Genomic DNA, 24,022 nt, shown 5'->3' on the forward strand with positions numbered 1-24,022 from the left:
TGTTAAATGTCTAGCATCAACAATGTCTTTCAAAACAGGTAAGTACTTGCCCTCATACACGCATATTATCTACATATTACAATGAATACTCATAATTGGCTTTTCACCTAAGCCAGATCTAAACCTGGATCTCCTTCTTCAGCACAGATCTTCAGTTCGGTCTAGTCTTAGTTTCCTTTGCTTATAAACACGGAAGTCATTTTAAGAACCTGATGCTTTGTAATGTTTAATATGTCTTTCAACTCTGCTTGATTAAATGAAAATAATGAACATGTTTTAACTTTGAAAGCATCAAATTCCATTTGGTAGTTCAGCAGAGAACAAAAGACTGGAAAGAACTGAACCCAGACAAACTGATCAGCCTGCTTACTCTATGTACTTCATTTTTGTTAAAAGCACTGCAAAAAATATTTCGTAGAGCTGTGGGCACAGAACACTGACCAGTTCAACTTTTCTCACCAATTTCAGATTGTATACCATAGAGGCCCTGACTCAAAGTTGCAGAAGCTGCAGTGATCCCTTAACTTACACTGAAATATATGCTGTTAAAAGATCCAAATTTATGGCAGTCCCGGTTCTTTGTAGAAAATCATGCACTGTATTGTACTGTGAAGAAACAGAAGAAGCTTCAAATTCTGATAAAACTAAGAGCAACTGCTCTGGTTATATAGGAAAGGCCTCAGGCTCCCACTTTTAGGTCCTAGTGCTCAATTATCTTTCTCTGTTTGCAGGGATGCTGTAGCTAGTGCTACTGCTGTAACTGGCTGAGCAATGCCGTGAAGCTGCATCTTGGCCAGTTTCTTTTGCTCACATTCTGTAACCAACCGATTCAACTCTGCTGCGCTGTATCCAATGAGAGTTTTCAAGTCGCAGACAAATTTGTAGACAAACCTCTTGCCTTGCACTTTGCAGATCATGTCTCCATCATAGTAATATCTGTAAAAAGAAAAAAAAAAAATCAAGTTTTCAGCATCTCTAACTTCCGTACACAGTCATTTACTTAGCGACAGTTGGACACCAAAACATGAATCCTTTGCACATCAATATTCTCATGTAATTTCATATACCAAGATAACATTTAGTCTCCTTTTTTTCCCCCATAAGAAAAGGGAAGAAGGTTGAAAGTTTTCCCTGCACCTTGATATGTTAAGTGAAAACAAACCACAATAATTATATTATGAACTGTAGAAAGCACCAAGGCCATTTTTAAGCTGGAGAAAGTCAAAACAGCTTATGGGGACAAGGGAATAAAGTTTATATAGTGCTTTGCCTTAATAAGAAAATGTTATCTCCTCCCTCGTTATTGTCCTTTGCCTTCTTTATTCACCTCTGCTTTTCCGAGACAAACTGTTTATGTTGGAAACAGCTTGAAAATTAGTATTGTGGTTTTTACGCTACTAAAAACAAGGAAGAGAATGACTTTTAAAAGACAGAACTATAGAAGCACACTTTTTTAATAGTTACTACTTGCTAAACAATGTCCTCTGCCTTTATTTACAACTAAAAATGATTTCTCAAACTATGAACACTTTTTACCTTATGTCACAGAAGAGTTATCGCACTGAGCAGAGATGCAGAAAAGATAAACCCTATATGACCCCATTGCATTCAAGAGACATTACAGTATAAGTATTTAGGTAGTATCACTAAAATAAAGAAGCCAGCATTTACAGTTTTGATGTTCTTGTCTGACTGCAGGGATTAATTCAATGCACATCATATTTCTCATTAAGAAAACCTAAGTAGTTAGGAAATAACTTGGACTTGATGAGCTTAACAAACCTGTGATAAATTTAAAAAAAATTAAAAATCCCAGCACACAATTTAGTTTCCTCAAAACCATCACCCAGATGTTGTACAGGACAGCAGAGATTTCTTGACTGCCTTGACTCAATCCTCTGAGTGACGTGCTGGTACAGTAAAGATATTTCTCATTTACCAGTAGAATCAAGTCAAGTAAAAGACTAACTTTAGTCTCCAAGTTCTAGGGGAAAATAGGTAAATTACTAAGAAAGCAACTATTTTTTTTTTTGACACTTCAAATTCAGCATTTATGAAAAGGACCAAAACCATGCAAGATTCCCACACCTCATGATAGAAACAATCCAATTAGAATTGAAGCTATATGATATACACACACACACACACATATATTAGTATTATGTTGAATACATTTCTGGTTACAGCACTTGCCTATTCAAAACCACAAATATAGAGCTAAAATACCCATGCAGGTTTAGAAATCCTTAGTTGTTGGAATCTTTTGAGTTGCAGGAGCACTTTGTTTCAGAGTAATATAGGAGATGAATTCTTTCTCTTCAAGTCTCACTTCCCTACTGGGTAATTAGGCAGATGCTGATTTTAGAACATTCACCAACTTGTATGGAACAAAAAAAGCTGCTATTCCTTTTTTTCAGGAAGATACTGCCTGATTTTCCTGCAGCTGGGCAGAAAATTTAGCACATTTAATAATATCAACATCATTTCTGGTACTAATCAAAACTGACATAATGATTTCAGTACATTAGTAAACAAAACATATTACCACTTTTATTAAAACAAAAGTTTGGCTTGACAACACTGTTTATCTCAGTAGTAGTAAGAGGCATTAAATATCCCTTCAGACATTCAAGTGTTAGAAAACATGTCAATATTGACGCAGCTGCCAAAATGGCAAAACTTTGTGGAATGTCATTTTTGTAATTCTGACTGAAATATCAATGCAAAACTTCCCGAATAGTGATTTATGCAAATTAGTATGCAGACATCTGTTTAATATCCCAGCAATAAGAGCATTATCCCAGAGTTCTTCAGCTGCCTTTGAGATCTTCTGCATAGTTTGTTGACAAAACCCCAAAACCATTAGCATCGTTTATACGATCTGATGTTCCAGAAAGTTTTCACATATACCTTCAGTGCATAAATGAACAGATTCAGAAAAGCAAGCAGGAAATATGGGAATGGTATTGCAATGATACAGGCTGGGGACTGTCTGTCTGGGGAGTGGCTCTACCTATCGGGAAAAGGCCCTGAGCACCTGCATTAACTGCAAGCTGAGCACAGACCAGCAGCATGTCCTGGGGGTGGAGACAGCCCAAAGTGGCCTGGGCTGCACAAACAGAAGTGCAGCTGAGAGGTGAAGGGAAGTCACTACTCTTCAGTTGGCGCTCACGAGAGCGTATCTAGAATACCATGGTCAGTTTTGAGTTCCCCAGTACAAGAAAAACAGACAAACTGAAGCAAGTTCTGCCAAGGGCCCTTGTGACAGTTGGGGCTGGAGCACTTCCACTGCGAGAAGGTTGAAGGAACAGGGCTATTTAGCTCAGAGAGGGCTTCAAAGGGACCTACCAGTTAGACAGGTCCCAACACCTACGGAGAGGTCACTGAGAAGAAAAAGCCACAATCCTCGTAATGGCACACAGCAGAAGGACAAGGAAAAACAAACAAACAAAAAATAATAATAATAATAATAAAAAAAAAAAAAAAAAAAAAAAACAGCATAAACTGAAACAGTAGAAGTTGCAACTGGATATGAGGACTTGTTCCCCCAGAAGACAGGCAAGTAGTGGGAGAGATTGCCCAGTGAGGTTGTGGAGGCTTGTGGAAGATTCAAGATCTGCCCAGAAATAGGCCCTGAGCAGCCTTGTGCCAGGCTGGACCACAAGCCTCCTGAGGCCCTTCCCAGTCATGGGATTCTGTGATCCTACGAAAAAAGTAATGCTCTAGTTTAAAATATAAATATTAAGATTGCGAGGACAGCCATACGAGTTCAGACTTAAGATCTATCTAGAACAGAATAATTACTCAAACGAACCAAAAGCAGATGCCTAAGGAAATGCATGAAAGTAGAGTAGATATATAATAATGCTCTTCCTTGCTTTCAAAGACCTGGGGCTCAAGAACTTCCAGGAGTTCCACCTTTCTGTATTTAATACCCCTCAAAGTATTTTTTTCATTAATTTGTCCACTTGCCTCAAACTCATACAATGATTTAGACGTCCACAACAATGCGCATAAAGGAGTTAAAAGACAAAAAACAAAAAAAAAGGTTTAGGCTATGTATTTGCTGCCTGCCAATTTCTTTTCATGCCTCCTGTTCTTGTAAATGAGATAGGGAGCAGTCATTCTTTATAAAAACATGAATGGCATAGTCAGTAGCTTACAACCTCCCCCAGCATTAGCATCATTTCTTACAGAGGTATATTTAAAGAGAATTTGATGTTTTCTAAACAACCATAGATGAGTTTACTTCCTTCTAGAAGGATAGCATAGCCAAAAGTGGAAGTGATTAAAAGTAAATCTTGCATCTGACTTCAACCGACATATAACTTTACTCATATAAAGAGAGTTCTTAAAACTGCTTAAATATTTATTGCCTAATGCTGCAAATACCTTTCTTGAAAGCTGATCATATCTGAGTAAGAAATAAGAAACTCAATCTTAACGATTTAAGAGAACTTGGATGAATTTTCTAATGCTTCCAGAGACCAAATTAACTGGGAAAAAGTATAAAATTCATCTATTTGCATTCTTCACTGTTCCCCAGCTACGTTGTCTACAGTGATTCAGTAATACAAATTCTTTTTTACCAATGTCAAACTACAGAAATCACAATGGAATGAAGACAGCATGAAACAAAACATTACAGAGGAATATCTGCTTTATATTACACAAGCAAGAGGAACATGAACAAGTAAACTACAAAATATAAATCAGTAATTCAGAGTATTCACATATTTATGCATCTTTCCCCATTAATGAGCAGTTTGGCATGCTAGTGAAAGCATAAATGGTGAAGATGCATCTAAAAAATATATTTCTGAGCTGCACAAATTGACTGTCATGTCAGAGTTCAATAATCTTGAAAAAATAAAGTTTTCAAATGTTCCAAAATTTATTGCACTAGCTGCTACAAAGACAAGTATGACCTAATAGGAAGGAGTGTCTTCAAAGGATCTGTTTATCCCCTTACTGAAAAAAAAAAATACACAAGACTTGCATTATGATACTTGGAGAAAAAAAAAAAAAAAAAAGCCAAGACGAAACAGAACATTTTAGACCTGATCAGTTTCTAAATTTCTTACCTCAAAGCCCGACTAAGCTTCTCATAGTTCATTGTGGGTTTGTTTTTGCGCTGACCCCATTTTTGTGCAACCAGTTCAGGTTGGTTCAATTTAAACTCTCCTTCATCACCAACCCAAGAAATACAGTCCCGAGCATCCTTGTCAGTGAGAAGTTCTAATAAAAACTGCCACAACTGGATCTGGCCATTATTTCCTGTTGATAGAGGAACAACAAGATCCATTTCAAGTAGTCCTTTTTATGTTCCCATCAAGGCTAAAAATTTTCAACCAACATATTAAAGCAAATAAGCACAAAATGTATGATGTAAGGAAAATTTCTTCTCCTCTACAATAAAAACACCACAATACTTTCTTGCAATACCGATATTAACCTATGCATAAAGAAACTGAGTATTATGCAAAACAAGACTTCTCATATACTTGTTTCTATAACTTAGGGAAAAAAATTATGAAAACAAAATGACAAATAGTCATTTAGGCACACATCCATCCCTGAAATAGAACAGATTTAGCACACTCTGTTTACTCCTCTTCAGGCACGAATACAAATAGATATATATTTTTTTTTTCAAATGATTGTTTATTCTCTAACTTTCTACGTGAAATATTAGCGCTAGGAAAACAAAAAATACCCACAAACCACAGCTTAAGTCTATATAACATCTTTCATGTACAATCATTACATTTCTTTTTAACTCAAGTATATGCAGTTAAATTTCTGAATTCTCAATGAGATATGGATAGCAGACCTAATGCCTAAAAGAAGAAACCCAGAGTGTTTCCCACTGATATAAGATGATAAATTCTGGGCCTAAAAATCGTGAACAACAAAATAGACTTCCAAATAGACTTTCTCAAACAAGCAAAAAAAAAAAAAAAAAAAAGCTAAGAAAAGGAAGGGATTTAACAGAACAAAGGATTTAACAGATCTGCAGCAGTAGGGATAATCAAAGCAAAAATGATAGCAAGAAACAAAGAATTAGATGAATTGTTAATGATCAAAGGGTATATATGAATACCAGTAATTCTGAAAATAAACTGCAGATTTAGCTTGCCATTTTCCAGAAGGTGTATTCACTTAACAGAACAGAAATCTGAGGCCTGCTAAATTCTGAGGCCATCCCAGAGGAGGGAGGTTGGGGCTGAACAGGGGTAGGCAAACAGATCAAGCAGTAGCTAGACTAGGTTTCTGCAACATACAGTTTATTTTCTCCCCCTTCTGCAAATGGAAGGTGGAAAAGTCAAATGCTGGAGTAAGTGCTATGCAATGGTTTGAGAGGACAGACTGTTAGCTACAGGAAGAGAAAAAATTGTGGGCATTTTATTTACTATGGCTAGCTCTATCTGCTCTGTGACAGGAAGATTCAAAAGCTGTGGGACCATGCTAACAGCGCCTGTTAGAGCTAACGAACCTGCCAGGTTTGCATGTGCTTGAGATATGTTTTGTAGGTAACAGTCCCTTTTTTGTATCTATATGGATTTTTCTGCAAACGTTATAACCAGAGTGACAAAGATGCATCCTACAAAACTGTAACTCAAATTAATGAATGTTTAGCTCATTTGCATTTAAAAATAATGTAGACAATACCTGTTCTGTTCCCAGGGGAACTTCTATCTTCCCCAGAGATCCTTGGAGCTCTCTGTACTTTAGCTGCCTTTGCACTGCTGTTTATTACTTTAATGGTGGTCGGGGTTGCAGGCTGTACAGATGCTGGAATAATCTGCACAGCTGTAAAGCAGAAAACATCGCAGAATATAAATTATAAATTGCTGATGAAGAAACGTCAGATGCATAGGCATGTATTATTTATTATCTACATTATAATATTAGGAGGTAGATTTTTTTCCATTGTTAAAAATATACATGCTGTATAAATCACAATGCCAAGAATTTAAAGATTTTTTTTACCGCTTACAGTAAAAACTCCGGTTTTAGAGTTGTAGTAAAGATGCTGTGTTGTAGATATAACACTAACTTTAGTCTACTATCATGTGTACTAGACATGTCTGTTAAAAACATCTCAAGCCTTCAATTTCAATTTTATGCTGTTCCTTTACCTTAATGCAATCTTCTTTACAGTCACTGTGCAATCCTTCATATTTGCTATTCAAACAATGAAATAACCTGCTATTGCTATGGTGTAAGATGATTCAAATGCCCTACCCTAGGTGGATTTTAACTAGACTGAAACCCAGGACAGAATACACAGTCCATCTATTTAACACGTAAGCTGCTTAAGTCTTCTGGAAACTGATCAATTTTAATAATTGATGACACTATTACAGCTAGAAGAAAATTTCAAATATTCTTTCCTTGTATTGCTTTCCAAACAAGTCTTCTCTTTCATACACTTTCAATTCTTTTTGGAAACATTTTATTTTGAAATCAAAATTGATAAATTTTAATTTATCCATTCAGTAATTCAATATATATCCTCAAATATCAAAACCTCTGAAGTCCTCAAGTATGTATGCCTAGACCAGAAAACCTACTGTCCAAAATGGGTTAGAACGTTCCATAGTTCAGGTCATACAACATCTTTCAGCCAGTAACAAAATACTGAGAAACCAAGAATTTTGCTTTGAAGTTTGAAGAGCGGAGAAGGGGGGGGGGGTGTATTTTAAAGAAACTACTCTCTCTAGTGATTTTATGACTGTTGTACCATTATGGCGTGGAACCAAAGCATAGTGCCAAACTTGCAAATGGTTAATTGTATAAACTAACTGCTGGCAGAAATACTTACGCTGATCAATAGTAACGGTTGCTATTTCTCCAGAGTGTTCTTGACTAGCCAACACATCTGCAGATCAGAAAGAAGAACAATTAAGTTCTTAATCAACCCACAAACTTCAAGTTTACCTTCATCTTCACTTGCGTATCAAACACTTTCATATTTCACAGATGGAAGAAAAGCCAACACTTTGTATTTGTTTGCAAGAGACGCGCACAGCTCATGGTCTTATAGGTATGTATAAACATTTAATGTCATTCAATTTTTAGAAATAAGTATGTCCATGATGAATTTCAAAATATCTTTTTCATTCTTCATCCCCTAAAGCCATTAGATATTTTATGTAAATTGAGATTGAAATAGTTTATTTTGCCAAGTTATATTTAAGCATGGTAAATCTAAAAGCATATTAATGCACATACAAATACATCACTTATCAGTCAGGCTGTGCACAGTCTAAGGATTTCATTGCCTATGCTTAATACTCTTCAATTCTATGTGAGACAGAGATGTACATTAAATAACTCACAATCAAGATTTAATTATAAAGCTGTCCAATTCAGGAGAAGCATAAACTAAGAAAAAAAGGACTTAGAAAAAAAAAGGACTCATCAGTCACTACTTCCTCCCTCCTAGTTATGAAGTTTGATGAAAAATGGGGAAATTGTTTAGTATGCAGACATGCTTTGTAACAGCCGACATTCTCAGTAATACCTCCTGTTATCTTGTGTTGATGCCCTTATTTATACTGCTATTATGAAGTGGAGAAAAAAGAGCTGCTCACAGCTGATTTAATTTTAAGCAAAAATAAAAGAGAAGATGCGAAAGGAATTAAGTAAAGTTGGTTACAGAAAGACATCCCATACACTTCCGAAGAAGTTCCAAATGACTCCAGAGAATTTCTCCACGTGGGACTCGCTGGAAGAAGTCTTCTTGAGTGAGGCTGCAGAGCTCACGCCCAGGAATGCTGAGTGCATTAAGGTCAATGTCTGACATGCTGAACTCCTTCATCACCCACACCACCCAGTGGAGCACCTGGTCTGTTGACCACTGCACAGGGTCTGGGGTAGGGGGAGAAAAAAAAAAAAAAAAAAAGAGAGAGAGAGAAAGAGAGGGAAATGAAACTGAAATACATCTCACTGCATACCACACCGTTCCTTAGCAGGGAGGGTACAGAAGCAGGCGTTACTGTAATTTACAAGAATTAAATACACATGGCTTTTGACCCACAGGGTTCAAACGAGTAACCTAGAGCTTGTTTTTTCCATGTGACCATCTCTGCAGACCTTTTTCAACCCTTATGTTGGTGTTTCTTGTTATCTTCCTTTTTTTTTTTTTTTTTTTTTTTAAAAGAGTATGCTTCTACACCAGTCAGTGCTTATATTCAGTCGAAGTATTGCAATAGTATGTTTTCAATTACTTCCATAAAGATAAATATGTAACATTAAGGAGAGACATGGTTATCATGACCTAATCTGACTGGTCAGAAAGTTGACTACCCTTAAAAACCTGATGGAGTGATGTGGCTTGGTGGCGAGATGGAAGGGATGAAAAAAGGGATTTTCTCAAGCAAAAGCTACATCAGAACTACACAACATTCCTCAAAACACAAAATGACGTTTTATTTTTTCCATGGGTCTTCAGTTTCAAGAGTAGGAGTCTCTCAAATCAGGATGGTCCTTCTGCTAAACTCATTCAGCACTATTCCAGTTCCTATACTACTTAAAATCACAGTTGGCCTGGGTTTTGCTAGGATGGGGTTAATTTTCTCCATAGCAGTCCATATGACGCTGTGTTTTAGATTTGTGACCAGAATCGTGTTGACAACACACCGACATTTTAGCTGAGCGGTGCTTACACAGCATCAAGGCCTTGTCTTTCCCACTTGGCCACCCCAGTGAGTAGATGGCAGTGAGCAAGAGCTTGGGAGGGGATGCAGCTGGGAGAGCAGACCCCGATGGGCCAATGAGATATTCCATACAACACAACATCGCTCTCAGCAGGAAAAAAAAAAAAAACAAACAACCACAAACAAACCCTAAGGTACAGTTTCTCCAAAGTAGCCCTTGCGTGGAGACTGGCTGGACATCACTGTGCTGGTGGTGACTGCTATTTTTATCACTTCCCCCCCGCCCCCCTCTTTTGACTCTCCTCTCCTCCCACCCACCCCCTTCACTTATGAAACCGTTGTGTCATTCAGCATTAGTATGAACAAGCCAGAGAAAGGATGGGTAAACATAAGCATCTTCAAAACTCTTAGCACTGTATGCAATACATGAAACTACATCAATGAGTAAGAAGTGGAAAGGGAACGTAAAGCGGAAGTATTTACTTCCACTGTCACAAGTAAAGGGTAAATAAAAGACCAGAACAATTATGTATTTTTAAATTATGATACGCCAAACATTTTACCTTGACAAGATTTCATTTTAAGAAGCAAATAAAGCAAAGCTATAGACATTATGTCTATAAACAAATGTCTATAAACATTATTAAACACAATGGAAATTGTGACTCCAAGATAAAGGACAGTAACATTGCATCACTTGCAATTTTTTACGCTACCTAATACTATTAAATGTAACCCTTCGGGAAAAGCTACCAAAAAGCTACCAAAAGTGTCTTGTCTTACAAGACATGGGAGTGAATTTTCACCAAGAAATCTAATCTGCTCTTTGATGGAATATAATTGCAACATGAATTATTACTTTCCCAAACTAGCTCCAGTGTTTACAAGCTTTCTGCTGCTCCATTTTCTGGCTTTATTTCTCATACAAATTAATACTTTAATTCTTGCTAGGAACCTCTGCTATGGTACCAAGCTTCTGGATTCCATTAGCAGAAATAACTTTAAGAGCTGTGAATCTGTAGTCTCTGGTAAAGCCCACCAAAACATAACACAACAGGAAAGCCACAAAAGTTTAAAGACCTGCTAAAAGCTAGTTTTCCATTTGCGGAAAAAAACAAACAAACAAAAAAACAAACAAACAAACAAAACAGAGAAACCTGTAAGGATGAAGATACTGAACCTTTCCTCGTGATGATTATTATTTACTGCTTGTACTTGAATTTTACTACCAGCATACCAATCTTTTGCAAAGATTCGAGAATTTCAGATGAGTAATTTCAGAACACTGCACAGAACCAAGCCTCACAACTCTTTCCATCTGTCCTCTCTTTCCATTTTTTAAGATACTTATTTATAAATTAAGATTAAGATTAAATGTAGATACTTATTAAAAATGTTGAGAAAAGACTTTTTTTGGGACTCCATAAGAACCTTAATATTCTCAGAAATCTCTGACTATAACATAATAGAAAATTTTACGGTGCCTTATTTCAACCCAAGTCCCTGCAACATGAACTCAAACAGTACTTAACATTTTACTCATTCTATGATGACAGTTTAGCTCATTCCTGTGATAGCAAACATTCCTATTCTTAATACAGAGATCTCTATCATAATAAACTAGTAGGATTTCCCTGGAAAATTTTGCATGGAAGACAGTTGTGGATTTTAGAGTTTTTCTTAAAGCAACAGAACTTAATAAAGCTTACTAACAATTTTATTCAACATGGTTTTAAGTAACTTTCTTCCTATATTATACAGGAGAGCACGCTAAAGAATGTTCAAGTCTGCTCTGGTAATGCCTTACAACCTCACAAACATTCTGCATCCAACCCTTGACTATCAACAGACAAGCACGATAAAAGTTATTTTGGAACTAGTTGTTTATGAAAACAATAAAAAGGCATCAAAAAGCTATTGCTTTAGTTATGAAAAATATGTTTGAGACATTGGAGAGCTACATGTCCTGCCTGCAAAGTCCCGTGACTTCACTGGAATTTTTAAGCACTTTCAAGTACCTTCCAAAGTACCTTTCCAAACATACTCTAGTTCTGCAAGTCTGATCACAGAGTATATTTCAACTTCAGACATGTGAAGAGCTTTATCACTAACATACACATTTTTAAGGAAAAGGAAGAAAACTGCTTTCTGAAAGCTGCAACAACAAGAAGGTTCTGGAGCAAAAAGCATGATTTTAGTCAAAGTACTTGAAGCTTTGATGATGGTTCTCTTTAGCTTTCTCCTATGCAGAGATATTTGTATTGCACTTATCCATACAATTACAAGTCTCCTCAGAGGTACCAGAACTCTTTAATTATATAACCAAAGTTAATTATCATGTATGAAAAATATGTGCAACCCCTCCGCACCAACTATAAAGTCCCCCAAATATAAAACCACCAACAACCCGAAGAACCAGCCAACATTTGCCCACTTCACAAACAGGTATTATTACCATAGGGTATTCCGAGGCGCTCCTGCTCTTTTCTGTAGCCTTCCAGAGCTGCAGCCCATCGTGTCACCTGTTCAGAGGTCTCATCTGAAATGGTTGTGATGTGTTTGGTTCCATCTAAGGTTATCACTTGAGCTTCCTCAACAAGGTGAGCTTCAGCTTCTGCATGATGAGCATCTGGATCAATCACTACCTCCACAGTTTCCACAGGCTTCACAATTTCAAGGATATTTAACTTGGGCTCTATCCCTAGGTGTAGATAGAACAAACAAAACGATAACAATGCAAACATAACAAAAAAATGTTTAAAAGTTTTGCAAAATTAGTAAGTGTTAGAATACTTAGGAAAGAAGCATGACTGAAAAGAATGATCACCGTATTTCTGCAAGTCTCCTAAATGGGAACTATGTAGTCCATTATACAGAATATAAAGCGAATATAAAGCTGTTCCTCTTTTCTCCCCTGGTGTTACAGTTTATCTTTTTTTTCATTATTCCATATGGATGAGCACGTGGGCATATACATAAAAGTTTGTGTTCTTTAAGAAACATATGGGGCCAAAACCAACCAACCAAAACCCCCAAACAAACAAAAACCCCCAAGCATCTGCCTCCCTCCCCCCACCAACAGGTATTACTTTCAACCTTTACAGTACTTCCCCACCATCTACATAAGTGTTAACGTTTTCTCTCAAAGTGCCCTGCAGGAAGCAGTGCATTCAACAGCAAGTTAATTAAAAAAAAATAATAATAATAATCTTCTGATTTTTAGTTTTACCAGGTATTCATTTTTGTTTTCTTTTAGTCCTGCCACTTAAGAAGTTTGACTGTGGAGTTTAAAGATGTCTGCACTCCACAACAAAGAATTCACTCAGTAATGCCATTAATGCTTTCCATCCCCATCAATGCTATTGCCATCCCCTCTGTAGTCTCCTGAGAATGCATTTTGTCCAACTTGTACCTTACCAAATTTCACAGAATCATTTAGGTTGGAAGAGACCTCCAAGATCACCTAGTCCAACCCCTGACCTAACACTAACCAGTCCTCCACTAAACCATATCCCTAAGCTCTACATCTAAACATCTTTTAAAGACCTCCAGCGATGGTGACTCCACCACTTCCCTGGGCAGCCCGTTCCAATACCTCACAACCCTTTCAGTAAAGAAGTTCTTCCTAATATCCAACCTAAACCTCCCCCGGCACAACTTTAGCCCACTTCCCCTCATTCTGTCACCAGGCATGTGGGAGAACAGACCAAGTAGAAGATCCTGCCCATCGTAATATGTTAAACTAATTTCTTTTCATTTTTCTGATGCATCATTTCCAATATAATGATAAAAAACAAATGCACTTTAGCAGATTTACATCAAACATGACTGCACATTCCTTCACCACTTCTAGGGGTGCATGGATCTGTAAAATTCTATTTTATTGTTTTATTTTGACCTTAAAGGCATTGACTATAGAGTTAGGCAGTTGACAAGGAGGAATCACAGAACATCACACTGTTACGATAACCTCAGTGTTTTTGTGCCATGAGGTACTGCTTTGTGTATCTCCTAACTGATAGTAAAGCTTAATGTGACACATGGATTCTGTATGTGACACAGCCTTAAGATCTAAAACCACAACCTACTCAGTTTGTAAAGAAGAATAAATAGAGTACTTACCCATAGTGTAAGTGAGAACAAACTAAATATTTTTGATAAGTATAGACTTTAACAACAATTTAACTTGAGACAAATGTTAGAAAGGGAAAACTACAAAGACCATATGTACATCTTATTCACCTGCAAGCTTTAATGCAAACTTGTGAAGACATGCAATGTCAGTTATATTCCTCCCCCTCTTTTATTTCTTAAACCCTACTCCACTTGGGGTAAAACCATAGTTTTGCTGTTAAAATGAAGCATTTCGTTCTACTCATGAACATTAAGTGTACTTCCTCTCCCAGTGCATGACTTTAGATTAAAAATCAACTGAGAAAATTACAATTAGAAAACGTGGTAATTTTTGGTACTCTGATTCAAGAAAAGGTTTATTTTTCTCCTTTACCAGAAATTTACTCTGGATGCAAGACAAATACTACCCTTTGTAGTACAGGAATGAGGTACTCCTCCTCTTGGTGATTTGATCATTGTCACATTCTGAAAAAAAAGACAACTGTGCTGCTGACAACCTTGCTGTCCTTTACCTGTTATTTGCCAAGATAGATTTTGTTCATAGTGCTGCTAATTCAGCATCTTTTTGAAGCACTAAAATAGCTTAAGAAAAGTCTCCTTAAGTATGATAAACTTCTGGTATTGTTCCTCTATAAACCTAATTAAAACAGTGTAATAATCTCTGCTGAAAAGTACTGTTTCTCCTTTAAAGAAATTCATTTTAAGTGTATTTAAAACAGACCCACACGCTGAACAGTTTGCCCTGAAGTGACACTCAAGAAACTTGAAGCTCCTTATTATATTTACTAGTTATGTACTTTTAGCTATATAGAAATAACTTATTATTTCAAATCATTTTTTGCAGGCCTACTTCTGCTTTTGATTACCAGACTGCAAATATCAGAGCTACTGTTTTAATGTTTATGCAACAGATTCATACCAAAAAGTTCTAAGGCCCAGTGAAGCAAAGAAAATAAATTAACAGGTACAACACACAGCAATATGAAATTAAGGAAGTGAAAGTAGATGTACACAACTAGTAAGTGATGGATTTGATGAAGAAGCAAACATGAACATAAAGCAAACAAGAACCTCACCTGGCACAGTAAGTGTTTAAAGTAGGCCATCTAAGCTTAATGTTCAGCACAGGCTTGTTTGAAAGTCAGACAGAAACAGATAAGGGAAACACTAAGGGTTATGGTTCTATTTTTGATCTTCAAAAGAGAAGAAAAAAAGCTTCTAGAGAGGAACAGTTCACTACTGCTCCACAAAATAACTCCCTGTCAAACTACATGTCAAAAGAACTGTGAATCTACTGCTTTATCCACAAATCATACATGGAGATAGTGATATATCTCTGTAGAGGAATCAGCTTAGAAGTGTTGTGAAGTAGCAGAATGCCAGATAACCTAATGCAACATGAAATCCAAATGAATGTCCAGTCTCTATGTCTTGTCTTCCATGGACAGCATGCAAATTGTGGGACATAATGGTATAGAATATCACATCCCAGAAGTATACACTGGTCCAAAAAATACAAGAATTCAAGGAGTTTAGCTATCAAAACATGTTTAAATGTTGCCTACACCACAAGTCCTGTCACCGCAAACTAGGATAGGACTGATCTGCAGGTAACCTGATTTTGTTCTCTAAATGCCTGGTATTAACTACAGCCAGAGAGAGGACATTAACCAGACTGCACCTTTAATCTACATCAGTACAGTTCACACTACACTTATGAATCCTTCCTTTTCATACTAAAAACAATAAAAGCCTAGTTATTGCTAAAACAGTTTAGAAAACGTGGTCAAATGAGGAGTTATGCACTTAGAACAGGACTCAGTCTTCAGGTACTTAAATACAAAGGACCTCCCATCCTTATCACTGCTTAGTCCCGAATCTCTGTAAACACTGCACAGCTATGTGCATACACTTGCTGGGAAATTCCCAGAGCAGCTGGACACTAACTTCTTAAGTCAAGCATTCAGAAAGTCTGAGGAGCAGCATCTGTTCAGAAAAATGTTAATCCTGCAGGTGTGCTTTCGACATACATAAAAGAATTGGGCTTAACAAAAAGAACTGCTACAGATACTTTCATTCACAAACACTCCCTTGACCTGTTCATGTTTGTATGCGGTATGCGAACAATTTGAATGCCAGGTTCACTGAACTACCTGTTTGTATACCTCACAAACAAGAAACAAAGCAAAAAACACCGCCCAGATACAAAATACAGGTCTCTCTTCTCCAATTGCTTAATACAATGTCTGACAGATTGCTGTTCCCTGCTGCCATAGTAACTCCTTCAATGTTAGGAAATGTCCCACACAGATCATCTCTGGGCAACCAGTGTGAAGAGTTAGTTACTCCCATTCTACCTTGCTGCCTCTACTCTGGTGATTAAGGAGGTAAAACAGGCAAGAAAGATTTCATCCTACACCATACCAAACACTGGAATTCACCACCTTTTTTTCCTTTTCTCCTTCTTTCCTCTCAAAAAAAAAATAAAAAATAAAAAAAAGGGGGGGGAGAGCAAGGATAAGCAAAATAAAAGGTCAGAATCAATTTTAGCATATCTCAAGAGAAAACACCAATCAACCTTTACAGTTTAAGGTTGGTAAAATGTTAATCTGATATTATCTGCACTCTGACAAGCAGGAGAAATCCTTGATCTGGTATTACTTGTGTCTACATAAAAAAGGCAAAAATAATCTCCATGGAGGTCTTCAAAATTAAAGATTCTTTCATATTCTTTGACATATGATGCAATGCAGTTACTTGTCTCTCCATAGACTTGCAAGAGGCTTACTTGACAGAAGTACAGAACAGGGCTGTGCTCAAAAATAGCTGTTTCCACAATTGTAGGAAAACCACATACATCTCCATTCTTTAAGCTAGGAGAAAGTAGTTACTAAAAAGGCCATTCTTTCATTCCACCTTGTTTTAAAAGGATATAACAGGAGAAGTAAAACAAACAAACAAACAAAAACACACACACACACAAAAACACCTTACGCATTATGCAGTAGTGGCAATGCCAATCTATTAAGTGCACTGCAGCCTTTTTGCATTTATGCTAATATTTCACCTGCCATAACTTATTATAAGGTATCTTTGTATGAAATACTGCAAAAGAGCTACAACAGACTAGATTCCAGTTGGTGTTTATTTCTTTGAATTTACAGATGTCTAACCAAAATCTGATAGAACACATGAACTGCTGTAACAGCTTGTCTCTTCTGGAGTCCGCTCCAAAGCAAGGATTAACATCAGTGAATATCGCTAGCTTAATTCTATAAATGACACAAGCTGGGGGAAAATAAATAAATAGCCAAAAAACTCTTTCAGTGAGACCTCATTTGTGGAATAGAAGACAAATAGAGGAATTGCACAATAATTAGTTTTTCCCCCCTCTGGCTCAAAGGGACACTGCAGTCAGTGTAACAAGTTCATCTCTTCTACATTACTTATATCCATGCCATTTGTTTTGTCATTTTCTGCTATACTTAACCACATTCAACAGGCAGATTTCTTAAAAGTTGCTCACATAACAGGTATCATGACCTGAAAAACAACATTGAGGACTGTTCTGATGTTAGACAAAAGAACTTAATACTAAGATGTTGCTTTTAATGAGGGAAAAAAAAAAAAAAAAGCTCCTTTAGCTATATGGTCATGCACCTCGAGTTTATGTTAAAATAAAAAAAAAAAAAAAAAAAAAAAAAGAAAACAGGAAGAAAATAAAAAAATAGAAGCTAGTAGTGAAGATATGTATCACCTGCATCCTTCTGAAATTGGAGGGCTAAGCACTGCATACTACAAGCTACTGGACTTGAATTAAGAGCAGTTATTCTAATACAATAACTCAAGAATATTTCTATTTATTTCTAAAACAAAGAAACAAGAAAGCTACTTGAATCACTATTACCTATGGGGAACTGAGGATTCAATCTAGCACTTGACACCTGACGCAGCATTAAATGCAAATCCTCAGTCCTGCTCAACACTGTTTAAATACAGTTAAAACAGACAGGCTTTCTTCTGTCTCATCTGTACTGAAGCAACAACAAAACAAAAGTGAACCCCAAATTTTGCTAATGTACTTTGCTGGCATTAATTCAAGAACAGATAATCAAAGATACCCTACTGCAATAGGAACTTGTTGCCACTGATGACTTGAAAATACAGCAACATCCATAGCTGTTTCCCAGAGCCCAATATGGACACTGTTCTCGGCAGGTGGTGGTAGTACTTCGATCCAGGCACATCGAGGGGAAAAGGACAACAGTACACAAAGAACTGTAAAGCTACTAATTGCTAGGGATTCAATAATGGGCAATCTTGGTGCAAATGCTGCTACAAACAGCTAGAGACATGCATCAACTTATACCTACCAACATGGTAAATGCCCCTCTGTCTTAATGGTTTACCCCAAGCTCCCATCCAAATAAGACAGCTGATAGTGGTCCTAGCCTTTCATACTCATTTTCAGTTAACTATAAACTCTCATAATCTAATAATTCACGAAACACACAAGCTCGTACTCTTCACAGAGATGACACCGTTGCCTATCTAGATGAAAATCCTTTGCTTGCTTAGACACTTTGTCTGATATGACTAACTAGTCACTTTTAATGAAAGACTTATATTTTAGGTAACTACGGCTTTTTGATCCACAAATTTTGCTTTGAAATTGATACAAATTTTCATAAGACATTTTGCATGGCATCAGTTCATGACATCTATTTTAATTACTTCTACATATAACCACAGCACACAATGAAAAAGACATTCTGAAGCTATATTACCATCAATTTACAACTAGAAAGAGTATAGGATTGGGTTTGCTCACAAGCACTCCTGCAGTATTAATTTGTCCATAAAACAGACAAATGTAACTGCTTACCTTGCCTAGATATCACTTGCACACTGAGCTGTACTGTTCCATCTGTTTTTACTCCTTGATCAAAAAGGCTTCGATCTGGGTCCAGCTTGAAAAAAAGCAAACAGACGCATTAGTCTTAATGTTGTAACAAACTCTTATTCAGTTATACCTTGGGCAGTTATACTGTCTAATATATGGTGATGCTTGTATATATGGTGATGCTTGTAGAAATAGGCGGGCAGGGAATTTCTTCAAATATTGGGCTATCTATGCGCCTGACTACCATAAAAATCTTCCTACTTCATTCAGATTCAAAGCTAGATTAGACTCTTGGACTTTCAGACAGCCACAAATGATGTGGGATACCTCAAGTCTTTGCTTATACAATTATTGTCATTGCCCTCATTCATCTTTCACTTAGTGATTTTTCCCTTTTAGGTAAGGGGGTTTCATCCCCCCCTTATAAAACATAATCCCCCTAAGCTTTTTGATGTTATTCATACTGAACTTGCACGTACATATTAAATGATAAGGAAGATTAGATGATAAGGAAGCTGACATAAAATTAATTTTGTACGTTGCAATATGGAGTTCAAGTGTGAATTCGATGAACAATGAAAGACAGGGAAAAAGTAAAAAGCTTCTCTTGTAAGAGTTTAAATCTGCCATAACCTTTCAATTTACCTGGATATCTTGCAGGCAAATTTCATGTGCGTCCAAGGAACATTGCAACCTGGGTTCCAGCAACTTCTTAAGATTTCCAATTGGTTCATTGATATCAATAGCTTGACTCACAAATTCTGCTGTGGTGTAGGTTTGCTCAACGATGCTTAAGTACCAAAAGAAAACAATAAATCATTATCTGTATGTTAATAAAGCTTGCACAATACAGACAGTATAGGTAGAGCATAAATTGCCAAATTTGGTCACGTTGATTTTACAACTATAACTCTTCCCTTTTTCTTTTTTTATTAAGAAAAAAAAAAAAAATCATGTCACAGTTCCAAAGCTATACTAAATTATTTTCAGAATGGTGTTTCCAAGACATGAAGTTATGATTAATATATTATATATTGTTATATACATGTACATTATATATATATATATAACCTGCATGTAGGTAAAATAATTCTAGTACCTTGTGTAGACTGAATTTAAAAGATCCATGTTAAAAAACAAATACAGAAACTTAACAGGTAGGGAACAAAGAAGGAAGAAAGCATTCCCTCTCATAAAGAATAACCATCCCCATCTTTTAACTAGTCAGCATAAGGATAAGCTTAACACCTACAAGAGACGCCAGAAAGAAATATAGCAACATATAACCTTGAAGGAAACATTATCTAGGTATCATGGCTATCTTGCATTAAATTGATGACACTATTGGCATAGGCATTCCAAAATATCAATTTACAGAGAGGAAATCAGAAAGTATATGGACACAGTAAGGCCATATGTAATAAAAATACACAAGGAGCTCAGAATAAGGAAAAAATAATGAATGTTTTTGAAACAGTTCTCCAAAAAAGGTTCTTACAGAGCAGGTCATCTACCAGCCTCAGTTATTTCTTCCAAATGCATTAACTGCATCTCTGTATTTTCAAAAACAGTTGTGAAAATTAGGAGGGAAGCTCTTGGAAGAAAAAACTAGGCTAAGGTAACTACAGCAAAAGTGACTTTTGTATCTACAGTTTACAGGGCCCTGTTAACAATACAGTCACAATATACAGAATATAATTTCTGCTCCTTTAAAAAAGGGACACTGAATAACAATAAAGCAATGGACTGGAGAAACTGAAAATTTTTTACTACATGTAAACACACTCCTACAGACATGAAAGTAGTGGAAAGAAAGAGAACTACTAAGAACCTAGGAAGAGATAAATAAAATGTTTTGGGATTTAGGCAATTAAGATTATGATAGAATGTGGGATGAGAGGCTGGAGTGCAGCCCTGCAGAAAGGGATCCGGGGGTTCTGGTTGCTGGCACGCTGAATAGCAGTCAGCAGCGTGCCCTGGCAGCCAGGAGGGTCAACCGTACTCTTGGGTGCGTCAAGCACGGCACGGCATGGCTAGCCAGTTGAGGGAAGGAATTGTCCTGCTCTGCTCCGTGCAGTTTTGGGACCCACAGTACAAAAAGGACATAAAACCATCAGAGAGTGTCCAAAGGAGGGCTATGGAGATGGTGAAGGGTCTAGAAGGCAAGATGTGTGAGGAGCAGCTGAGGCCCCTTGGTTTGCTCAGCCCCGAGCAGAGCAGGCTGAGGGGAGGCCTCATGGCAGCCTGCAGCTCCCTCATGAGGGGAGCGGAGGGGCAGGCGCTGAGCTCTGCTCTGTGGGGACAGCGACAGGACCCGAGGAACGGCATGGAGCTGGGACAGGGCAGGGTCAGGCTGGGGGTTAGGGAAGGGTTCTGCACCCAGAGGTGGTCAGGCACTAGGACAGGCTCCCTAGGGCAGTGGTCACAGCACCCAGCCTGCAAGAGTTCAAGAAGCATTTGCACAAGGCTCTCAGACACATGGTCTGATTTTTGGGTGGTCCTATGTGGAGCCAGGAGCTGGACTCCATGATTCTTTGTGAGTCTCTTCCAACTGAGAACACTGTACGATTCTATGGCAGCACTATACTGGTTTCCAATAGTGGCTACAGTTCCACTTCAAGAAACCACCACTTAATTGCATAAGAAAAGCTGAAGAGAGCACAAGCAAAATGACAAGCTTTGTATCCAGCAAGAAAGCTGAAAATCTATGGAAGTGATCAAGTGCAGGAATGTGGAGATGACAGTGATCCAGTTACTTCAGCCAGTTTCAAGTTACTTCTTTAGCCGAGCTAGAAACACTTGCACTTATTTCATAATCATGGCCATCTCTGAAGCATTACACGATACCTAATAATAAATCTGAGTAACTGAACTTAGCGCATGCAACCACAAACCTGAAATCAGTAAAACACACCAAATAAATAAATCATAGCCTAATGATCCCCCCAAAGTGAAGACAGTACCTACCTTTCTTCAGTGCATTCCTGTTTCTCAGTTCCATCAATTTCTATTTCTATCAACTCTTCTGCATCTCTCTTAGTCATGGCTAAAACGTCTTGAAAACAGAGCTATGAACAGAAAAGATTTTTTTCGTAAGTCACAGACAAACAAAACTAGACAATGTTTTGTATACTATCCAAAATTTTTGAACCAAATACCTAGGCAGCTTTTTAAATATAAGAATTCACTGAAAAAAAAACAAAAACAAAAAAACTAATACAGATTTCACAAAGTAGATGACAATACCTGTTTCTCATACGAGTGTTCCATGGGACGAATTCAGGACTCTGAACATACATAAACACTGAGTGCAAAGCTTTGTTTCCTTGGAAGCATCCCTACTTACTGAATGCTTCTGGAATAAGTCAAATAACTTTTTAAAGTTCTTTGAAAGTTAATGCATATTTTTATGCTACATACTATCTTCATAACAGAAGAGGCTAGCAAGGTTTCAATCCTGGAATCATTCTTTCTGGTGGACTCATTTATCCCAACCCCGTTAATACAAGATTTTAAATTATTCTCAAAACAAACAGTAAACAAGTCATGCAGTTTTACAGGGAAGGTTTAAAGGAATTCAAACTGCACATCTTATCGTGCCCTTCAAAAACTATTATGTAAAATTAGTTTTGTTACCAGAAGAAATCAAGTGTTGTATCTGATGTCAATCTGTAAGAAGCTATGAGGGCTAGGCAGGAAGTAAACAGCACCTCATTAACATCTCACCACCAAAAACAGAATCTGATCCACTCTCACATCTAGCTCTGTGAAAACCCCTGAGCTGTAAGGGATGGGTTCACTGAACTTTCCATATCACCTAACTTTGTATATCATCCTCATACTAAATGGGAAAGAATGAAACACCGTTTCTGAAGAATGTAGACAAGCTTAACCAAATCTCTCTGAAGGAACTGATGCTACAGGTGAGGTGGTCAACTGTTAAGATTTTTGGAAATTAACGTTTGAGCAAAGTGCCTTACTGAAATCTCCCAGGGAAGCTAACTTGTACTACATAAAAAAAAAAAACAACAACAACAACAACAAAACCCCTCATGTGTTAATCAAATTAGAAAAAAAAAAAAAAAAGTCCAAAACAACAGAAATAAGTTATTTTTTGTGAGGAAGGGAGTTTACTAGCTAGGCTGCAAGAAGGGTTGGGCTATAATTTCTGCTATTTGACATGTTCATGACTTATTTATTAGGAATCTGAAGAACTCTTGAAAGAACTCAAGGTCTTGAATGACCGATGAAAGAAAATATTCAATATTGGTAAACGCAAAGTCACGTGCATTGAGTAAATATTATAGGAATGCTGTAACTGGAAAAGTATAGAATTAGGTAATACATTTTGGAGTCCCTGTGGACTGCACTCTCAATTGGCAGCTGGACTAGCGGCAGCTCACTCATGCTTCAAAGACAGTTTGCCTTTCTACGTTACGCAGTTGCAACTTGCAGGCTATGCAACAGCCTCACTTCTGGTTACCCTAGGGAGGTAGAAAAGGTGAGCACAGACAGCAGGTAGAGAAAGATGAAAAAAGACGGCTCCATTGAGCACAAATGCAAGAAAGGGAGATGGCAGGGTGGAAAGAGGAAGAATAACGTTACCAAAATACGTGAAGTCATAGAACAGTTTGGAGAAGAGTAGTGGGGAAAATCGACTCCCGATAACATTACCAAGCAGCATGTTTAGAACAACGCAGACATCTCACAAGAAGCCCCACTGACGGCCCCTGCTCAGCTCCCCGAGCCCTGTCTGAGGACCCGCGCCGAGTTCTCGAGTTCAGCCCGGGGGAGCTGCAGCAGCCGGGCTGGCCGGGAGGCTCAGAGCCGCAGCAGCGCTCACACGCCGGGCGGACACGCGAGGCGGGCGGCACCCGCAGCCCTCTGCCTTCTGCCGGCTGCCCCCACCCTGCCCGCTACCAGCCGGGGGGCGCCCGCAGCGCCCGCGGCAGGGCCGGGCACCTGCTCGCGGCGGCTCTGCCCCTGCGGCCCCGCGGCCCGGCCCGGTCCCGGCCCGTCCCGTCCCGGTTCCCTGGCTGCGCGCACGGCCGCGGCGGCCGCCCCCGAGCCCCATCGCGCCCCCCCCCCCGTGCTCTCCCCCCCCACCCCCTCCCGGCGCCGTTTGAACCCGAAACGGAAATGAGGCCGGCGGCACCGCGGAGAAACGGAAACAAAACACGGGGCGGCCCCGCGGCTCGGGGCAGGCCGCCCTTACCCGCCGCCGCTCCCCGGGCCCGGCCCGGCCCGGCCGCGCGTTGCCGCCGCCTCCTCCTCCTCCTCCTCTTGCCGTGGGCTCCCCCCCCCCGCCGGGTCCCGCCGC

The 24,022-nt window shown here is 38.3% G+C and overlaps 1 protein-coding gene across 3 annotated transcripts; it reads right to left on the reverse strand.

Annotated features, from left to right (window-relative positions):
• On the reverse strand, positions 1–23,941 carry GABPA (GA binding protein transcription factor subunit alpha). Of its 3 annotated transcripts, none has more exons than XM_032191670.1 (10): positions 23,918–23,941; positions 21,670–21,770; positions 19,348–19,492; positions 18,685–18,769; positions 12,121–12,366; positions 8,683–8,877; positions 7,829–7,885; positions 6,673–6,813; positions 5,085–5,277; positions 1–936 (listed from the first exon to the last, which is right to left on the reverse strand). In XM_032191670.1, exons 2-10 carry the CDS (start codon positions 21,744–21,746, stop codon positions 708–710), a joined length of 1,368 nt encoding a protein of 455 aa, XP_032047561.1. In that variant the 5' UTR covers positions 21,747–21,770; positions 23,918–23,941; the 3' UTR covers positions 1–707. The 3 variants fall into 3 exon arrangements, with proteins under 3 accessions (XP_032047561.1, XP_032047570.1, XP_032047553.1); XM_032191679.1 differs by lacking the exon at positions 23,918–23,941 and adding an exon at positions 23,048–23,351; XM_032191662.1 differs by lacking the exon at positions 23,918–23,941 and adding an exon at positions 21,949–22,705.
• Between the last annotated feature and the right edge of the window lie 81 nt (positions 23,942–24,022).

This window comes from Aythya fuligula, chromosome 1, assembly GCF_009819795.1.
Source record: "Aythya fuligula isolate bAytFul2 chromosome 1, bAytFul2.pri, whole genome shotgun sequence".
Lineage (NCBI taxonomy): Eukaryota > Metazoa > Chordata > Aves > Anseriformes > Anatidae > Aythya > Aythya fuligula.